Source organism: Esox lucius, chromosome 9, assembly GCF_011004845.1.
Source record: "Esox lucius isolate fEsoLuc1 chromosome 9, fEsoLuc1.pri, whole genome shotgun sequence".
NCBI lineage: Eukaryota > Metazoa > Chordata > Actinopteri > Esociformes > Esocidae > Esox > Esox lucius.
In genome coordinates this window covers 5794697-5803448 of record NC_047577.1, presented here as the reverse complement: position 1 = coordinate 5803448, position 8752 = coordinate 5794697, and the positions used below count along the sequence as shown (strand labels likewise).

Here is an 8752-nt window from a genome sequence, read left to right as displayed (position 1 = left end):
CCCCTCCTCACATCTTGTCTACCAGGGCACAAGAACAAGCTGGAGTCAGAGATCATTTACTTAACTTTATTTAACTTTATTTTTAATTGTACTTTTACTTTGTTTTGTTACTGAAGTGTACGGAAAAAAAACACCAAATAGGATAGAAGAATACAAGGAGGAATAAAGTAAGAATTGAATGAGGGGCGCTTAGTACTAGTAATAGCTAGCTAGCTACTGATCCAGTGCCTAAGTTTACCTTGAGGAGTAATATGGTGTGGTATTTAAAAATACTGGCCACCAGGTGGTACCAGAATGCTCGAAGAGGCTCCTTTGTTTGTCAACAGCTACTTGACTGGAGCCAAGTAACCAATTCATGGATATATTAATGAGCGACCACAGGTGACGAGGAGTAGATGGTAATTTGTTACTAAAACGTTTGTGCAGCAACACAGCGTTTATATACAATTTTAAATTATTTATTAAACATTTTGGATTCTTATGGTCTACAACAGTTTTACTAAGCGTGATTTTATTTAACAATTGTTCGTTTTATTAATGTATTAAATACATAAAAATCTAATTTAAAAAACATCTCTCCTCAACAACCCAACTTCTACCACTTTGCAGCCACCCGCTGTGGACTTTACATGGCAGGACACAACCCTGCATTTGGCCCCCATGCTCTATAGTCACACACTTCAGACTTCACATGGCAAGAAACCACCCTCCATTATGGCTCCCATGCTTTACAGTCACACACTTAAGACTTCACATGGCAGGAAACCACCCTCCATTATGGCTCCCATGCTTTACAGTCACACACTTTAGAATTAATGTGGCAGGAAACCACCCTCCATTATGGCCCCCACCACTGTACTGCCAGTCACGTGCTGGATTCACATCACAGGAACTACCTCTTTCTAACATGCTCGCGTGCAAAGCTCACACACACACACAATCAACACATCCTTGTGTCTGTATATCTGCCTGCAAAGGTTTTCACCCTGGATCAACAGGGTTCTCTCTCTGTCTTTCGTCATCCATCACACACACACACACACACACACACACACACACACACACACACACAGACACACACACACACACACACACACACACACAGACACACACACACACACAGACACACACACACACAGACACACACACACACAGACACAGACACACACACACAGACACAGGCCTGGCCTTGGCTTTTCATGTGCTCTGTCACATCCTCATCTCAAATGGAAGACAAAAGACAGACCTACCGCTTCAAAGAAGGAAATGTTTTGCTTAAATATACAACCATGTTTCCAAAAAATTTAGGACACAGTGTAAAATGAAAAGAAAAACAGAATGCAATGATGTGTAAATCATTTAAAACCTATACTCAATAGCAAATAGTACAAAGACAACATATCAAATGTTGAAACTGAGAAATGTTACTGTTTCGTGAAAAATATATGCCCACTTAGAATTTGATGCCAGCAACATGTTTAAAAGACTGGAAAAGTTGTGCAATGCTAAAATAAAGAAAACCTTTTAGAAAATCTCCCAACTAATTAGATTATTTGGCAACAAGTCAGTAACATGATTGGGTACAGAAAAAAATTCCCAGAGAGGATGAGTCTTTCAGAAGTAAAGATGGGAAGGTGTAACGTTTCTCAACGTAAAATTGCAAAGATTTTGGGGATCTCATCATCTCCGAGGCATACTATCATTAAAAGATTCAGAGAATCCGGAGAAATCTCTGTTTGCAAACGTCACTGCATGGGCTCAGGAACTCTTCTGAAAACCATTGTCTGTGAACACAGTACGTTGCTGCACAAAAACAAAAACAAGCATCATTTAAGATGGACTGAGCTCATTTAAGATGGACTGAGGCGAAGTGGATAACTGTCCTGTGGTCTGACAAATCAAAATCTGAAATTATTTTTGGGAATCACGGCCCATCCAGCTTGTTAGCAGGGCACAGTTCAGAAGCCAGCATCCATGAGAGTATTGGGGTGCATTAGTGCACAGGGCATGGATGACTTGCATGTAAGTGAAGGCACCATTTATGCTGAAGAATAAATACTACACAGATTTTGGAGCAACAAATGCAGCCATCCAGACAACGTCTTTTTCAGGGAAGGCCTTACTTATTTCAGCAAGACAATGCCAAACCAAATTCTGCACGTATCACAACAGCATGGCTCCGTGGTAAAGGAGTCCGGGTGCTAAACTGGCCTGCCTGCAGTCTAGACCTGTCACCCACTGAAAACATTTGGCGCATTATGAAATTAAAAATACGACAAAGGAGACCACGAACTGTTCAGGAGCTGAAATCCTGTATCAACCAAGAATGGGAAAACATTTCACTTTCAAAACTACAGGAATTGGTCTCCTCAATTCCCAAACGCTTACAGAGTATTGTTAAAAGAAGTGGCAATGCAACACAGTAGTAAACATGCCCCTGTCCCATCTTTTTTTAAATGTGTTGCTGGCATCAAATTCAAAATGGGCATGTATTTTTCCAAAAACTATAACATTTCTCAGTTTCAACATTTGATATGTTGTCTTTGTACTACTAATTAAATATATGGATACACGATTCGCACATCACTGCATTCTGTCATTATTAGCTTTTTACGCAGCGTCACAACTTTTTGGGAAATGGGGATGTAGGAAGTCTCTGTCCAAACCTCGTTTTCTGATGGTGACTTGAAACTGATGCTTTAAAGTCGGTCATGATTTGTACCTTTCCGGTACTGTAAGAGGAGGTTTTATGCTCTCAGTCAACAATAGTTGACTGAGAGCATATTTTTGGTGTTAAGTCAAGGGTTAGGTACAATAGGATTATGAATGGGGATATGTTAAAATGCGTGTGTGTGTCTGTGTGTGAGCTGACGCTTTGACTGGCACGCTAGACCACGTGTTGTTCCAGTGAAAAAGGACTGCGTTAGTCATGGCTGTAATCAGCCAGTGGTTCACAAGGGCACTGACAAGATCAGAGAACAGAGATAAGACCACTGAAACTCCCATTAGTCATTATATTATACATACAAACAAATATTCTCCTTGATTTCTCTGTCTGTTTGACTTTTTTTCACTACACCTGTGGATGTTCGAATGTCCGGTGCGTAGCTTTTTGAATGGATCATGTTTTACACAAGCTGGAACACATAAAAGTCAGGGATAATTTACTTTCCTATCTTCTTGTTACGTCTGATCTCGGGATATTATTCATACATCCCAATTATTTAAACGAGCCGTCACAGCAATCGGCGAAGAAATTGTTTTCAATATTCAACATTCAAATTCAATAACGGGGAAAGTGTGTTTAACTACAGTTGAACACTCTTTATGAAGAGTTGACGTTAACATGATTATTGCCGTTCTGCTAGCAGCAGAATATTATGCTGGCAGCATGAAATCCAATATTGTTTTCAACCCTAGTGAGCATTGATTCAGATTTGTTTTGTGAGTCGTATGTCCACTGGCTCCAGTGCAATACTTTGTATGCCAAATACGATTATGCAAATTGCTTTATAACAAAAAAACTAGATTATGTGAAGTGGAAAATTGCATAGTTTTTTGTTGTTGTTATGCATAGTCATATTTGGCTTACAATGCATTGCACTGGAGCCAGTGGAGTGGGTGGGTAAGAAAGCGCTGCTAGCATGATCCTCTATTTCCCCCCTTTAACTGGCACTTCATATGGATTCTATACACCCAAGGGAGTAATTCTCGAATGCCATGTTCCACTTCACAGTGTCAGTTTTTTGTTATAATGCAACATATTTAACAAAACGGTCTGTACATTTCGTGCTTTAATATTAACATACTTTTTTTTTTTAAACCTATATACTTTTTCCCATTTATTGCCCTTTGCAATCGTTAGAAAACAACATAAAATTGCATATGGTTAAACGAATTATACACAATGCAATATGTTGAGATTGGCGCTTTTATTTTGAAGATTTCCTCATTACAATAGTATTATGACTTCCTCTTCACTGCTGCTGTCAGAATAATACAGTGCGTTTAGTCACGGTAACTTTAACTGATTTGGTGGCAGCAACTTTACAAAGAGAATCTGCAAACAAAAAGAAGAAATAAATATTGCCAACACAAACGAGTAAGAACTACAGTTTTACGTTTAACAAATTATTCAGATTAGATTTTAGCAAGGATTCTTAACAGTAAAAAAGAACAAATGGTCTTACTGACACCTTACTGGCGCAGCGGCTCCTCAAATTAAAGCAAGGTATAACTTCTACCTCAGTTTGAATATGATGTTTTTGTCGCAGTAAGTATTTCTTTGTTGGTTCACGAAAAATGTAAAGCTGGAGCAAGCAAAACCACGCCCTTTCGTTGAAGTGGTGATGCCGGGTTGATAACAATATCCGGATTAGGAGTTTCCTCTTAATGCCGTGTCCTAGTTAAACCATTGTCAGACTTGACTCCGATTCGCATGGGTACACTGTATATTGATTCATGTCCATGATATTCTGAAGCTGAGCAGTAACCTATAATATTCGAGAATATTATATTATTAACAGGGATATTCTTTCCCTATTAATTTGAGCTTTTCTTTTTCTGAAAATATATGTTTGCAGCTTTCAGGGAAGCACTTCTGTTGTTGGGTACAACGGAGTAGCCAGAAGTTGAAGCCTACATTTAGTGTCTGCGTCGATCCGTGAATCCTCGGATACGACTCAAACGCATACTGTAAAAAAGTACGCCCAAATAAAGTCTGTCGACCGTTACAAAAGCCAGGTACAATAGACGTTGCTTAGATCCCCTCTTGATGAGACCATGCTTGCAGGCTTGCCAGATGTAAACAGCACAATATCCCACGGACTCCACAAAAAACCCAGACAAACGCTATTTTTACTATACAATCTATATACCGCCTCGCCCAATCCAGTTTTTGCACTCATACTGTCATTGACACCGCCCCATATGCCAGCTTGTACAGCCATGATGTGTCTCGTTCCTTAGTTTGCCTTGAGATTTAGGTTTGTAAAACTTGTTTTTTCATGCCTGTTCTACCATTTACGTTTCGTCACCATTGGACATATAATGATCTGCTTGGAATGGTCGACCTCATTGTGTGCAAAAAGTAATAACATTCACTAAGTCAGTTATTGGTTTCGTACCTGGACAGAGCGGGTGGACATCCTCCCATTTAAATTATTAAAATACTAAAAAGAGTTGTGTTTTTTACAGGTCCCGAAATATCCTACAAAATGGACGCCTCGCAGGAGTCTCCCTACATAACAGAGCTCAGCGGAGAGAAGCTGAGGGCCGCGGAGCAGGCCAGGACAGCCACCATGGAGATACTGGAAGATGCTTTGGAGAAGCGCTTCTATGGCTTCCCAGTCAGCTTCTACTACAGCTGTGGTGAGCCTGTGGACTCCTACAAGTTCAGCTGCATCCCCACCGAGAAGATCCTCAGGGACCTTCTACGGAAGACGGGGGAGGTCCTCTTCAGAGAGGACTCGGACCCCGAGAACAGCGATACCTTTGCCTATGTCTCGCCAGGCCACGATGCGGTCTACCTGTGCAACTCTTTCTGGTCAGCACCGGATGACCTGCGCCTGGATTCCAAACCGGGCACGATCATACACGAGGTGTCCCACCTGTTGGGAACGGACGACATCACCTACGAGCTCCTCACGGTCGAGCTTTACGAGAACCACGGAACGCTGCTCGGCAAGTCCAGTAACATCGAAGGCCAGGATGGGAAGATGCACTGTCGGGAGGAGGTGGCCCAGGTCAACGCCAACTGCCTGGAGCATGAGTTTGAGACCGTTATCAATCACGAGAAGAGCTACGAGGACGGAAGATACTCGTGCTGTGGGGAGATCAAGAAGAACTCTGTGTGTCGACGCCGAGAAACTGGGCATTATCACCTGCATGAGCGCTTTGGTAAGTCAAACGCAGAGAATGATCCTTTATCCCAGAGGTATTCAACTCCTACCCAACCAGGTCCGGAGCCTGATGATTTTTTGTTCTAGCTCATTCTTTATTGCACCCACCTGGTTCCCCGGGTCTGAATAAGGCCCAGATTAGAGGGGTTGTAAAGAAAAGTTGGAGTGGAACTGGCTTTGAGGTCCAGAGTTGAATACCACTGCTTTGTACGCACCTGTTCTGAAAAGAGAATTATAAAGTACTTTGTTCGATTCCTAAAACTGTGGTATGTGAGACCATATAACACAGGTATGACATCACATCATGTTTTGCTGTTCTTATTGCATTGGTAACTGGTTTATAAAAGCCATTATGCGTCTCTTGGTTTTGTAGTGAATTGCCAATATACCACAGCTAAATGCTGTGTCCAGGCTCTCTGCAATGTGTTTATTAGTCGTGGTATATTGCCGATATATTTACAACCCCTCATGCCTTATTGCTTAAATATCCACTACTTCAATTTGCTTCACCAAAACATTGTCACATGTAAACATCAACGACAGCTAATTATGATTTACAGAAGATGATGAATTACTTGGACCGACTAGTCCTTCTGGTCGGTTATCTGGCTGATTTGTTTTTGTTGTTTATTGATGTTGTCTTCAGAGAATAAGAGAAAGGAGATGGAAGAGAAACTTCAGAGTCTAGTCCAACATCCTGATGATCACAACCAGAGAATGAAGTATGTTAAAATAAGGAACAGCGCATGCAGGAAGTCTTATTCCCATCAACCCTGAATGGTAAAAAAGAAAGAAATTACACCCTTCTGTCGTTAATTGTAGAAGTGACAAAAATGTATCTATTCATCTTTCTTTGCTGTAAAATTAGGATATTGTGGAAAGGTGATGTCCATGCTAACAGAGGTGGACCAATAATGTTATATAACGGTATTAATATTAGTGTATAAATGTTTAATGATTGAAGACTGCATTAGACTGCATTGGATACATGCGCTGTTGTGAGAAAAGAGAAACTGAAAGGTGTGGGCTTAATGTTTTGCCGAGTTGAGGTTGGACGGTTAGAGAGTGAAGGATGCAATATATGACAGATGGGACAATCCAGGACAGACTGGTCACACACTCTATACTCATGAGGAGGAGACAAGTCAAATAATAACCCTCATGCATGAATGGAAAGTTACTAGAACAGAAAGAGGAGGGGCTGCAGGCTGGCTCTGCACAGAACAACTGAACAGGAGGGTAGGAACAGAGAATTGGTTTCACTTTTGCCCGTCTCTAAGAAACAGAGGCGCAGTTGACTAGGAGTGAGGAAGTACCCAAGATCAAGGGGTAACGTCATGGCCGAGTAGAAACTTCCAGAATAAGGCGGATGAATGGAGGGGCGTAACAGTAGGAGGGGTCTAACTGTGTCCAGGCACTGTGTCTAACTGTGTCCAGGCACTGTGTCTAACTGTGTCCAGGCACTGTGTCTAACTGTGTCCAGGGGTCTAACTGTGTCCAGGCACTGTGTCTAACTGTGTCCAGGGGTCTAACTGTGTCCAGGCACTGTGTCTAACTGTGTCCTGCGATCTAACTGTTTGTATCACTGTACCTAAGATGCAAATGTTTTACTGTTCTTTATCCTTTCTCCATTTGAATACTTTCTGTATGTTTGTGCAAACTATTGACCTCAAGCTTGTATTAAAATAAACTCCGTAAATAAGGGTCCTCGAAAGTTAAGGACCAAAGTTGGGCAGAAACAAACTAGTTCACAGAATTTTAGAAATTCTAAATGTTTCGCAGTATATTTTTGGGCATTTATATAATGTCTGTTCTTAAAATATGACACGATACAGTAAACTATTGTTAAAGGCTTTTTAAATAAACTATCGAAATACTTCATTTGGAACCCAATTTTAACCCAGTTGAAATGATTAACAACACATCATTATTGAACACATTTACTTGAAACCAAGTACTATACTATTTTGGTTTGATGACAATACTAAAATCCTGCTTGAATGAGAGAATGGTATGGACAACATTTTTCACAACTCCACTACAGTTCTGTATTTTTACATTGTTATATTCTTTTGATAAACAACTACATTGTGTATCCACAAGCAACCTAATGTTAGCTGTCTCATCGAAGTGCACGTAACTAGTCAGCTCAGAACTATTACTATTACCAATACTCAGACCTATTACTACTACTAATATTCAGACCCATTACTATTACTAATACTCAGACATATTACTAATACTAATACTCAGAACTATTACTAATACTAATACTCTGATTTATTACTATTACTAATACTCAGAACTATTACTATTACTAATATTCAGAACTATTACTAATACTTAGAACTATTACGGTTACTAATACTATTACCTATTACTCCAGATCAATATCCAAAGCCAGCAGCTGGGATTGGAATCCTTGAGTGGGGACAATGTCAGTGAATGTCAGTGAATGTGTGTTATACTAAAATCTGCTAGTAAATTAATGCAATGGGAATTTGTGGTATTCTAAATCTTGCTAGTAAATAAATGGAATGTGAATTTGTGGTATGTCTACAACTTTCTAGTGTGATTGCCAGGGTGGTGCTCTCTTTTTTTGTCACTTTAGTGACCTCTGCTGTCGTTTCAAGAGTTTGGCCAGTCTGACCACAAGGAGGAACGCATGTGTTCCTGGCACAGACTTTTCAATTCACTTGAATATTTCTTCTTTCATCTTAATTTTCACTGCTGTGTCAAAGAGGCCTGGGGTGTCAATCACATCGAACTTCCTCCCATTTACCTGTCAACTCAGTTTTTCATGACAGATTTGGAAGAAAACACTGCTTTAAAGGCCTCCTCTTTCGACAGGA

At 40.4% G+C, this 8752-nt stretch overlaps 1 protein-coding gene across 5 annotated transcripts; it reads left to right on the top strand.

Annotated features, from left to right (window-relative positions):
* Positions 1-3930: 3930 nt before the first annotated feature.
* Positions 3931-8545, top strand: LOC106023983. Of its 5 annotated transcripts, XM_034294205.1 has the most exons (4): positions 3931-4231; positions 4584-4743; positions 5197-5898; positions 6547-8545. In XM_034294205.1, exons 3-4 carry the CDS (start codon positions 5217-5219, stop codon positions 6675-6677), a joined length of 813 nt encoding a protein of 270 aa, XP_034150096.1. In that variant the 5' UTR covers positions 3931-4231; positions 4584-4743; positions 5197-5216; the 3' UTR covers positions 6678-8545. The 5 variants fall into 5 exon arrangements, 4 of the variants coding, with proteins under 4 accessions (XP_034150096.1, XP_034150097.1, XP_034150095.1 ...); XR_004576140.1 differs by lacking the exon at positions 4584-4743 and having other exon boundaries at positions 5197-6189; positions 6547-6603; XM_034294206.1 differs by lacking the exon at positions 4584-4743 and having other exon boundaries at positions 3931-4102.
* The last annotated feature ends 207 nt before the right edge of the window (positions 8546-8752 follow it).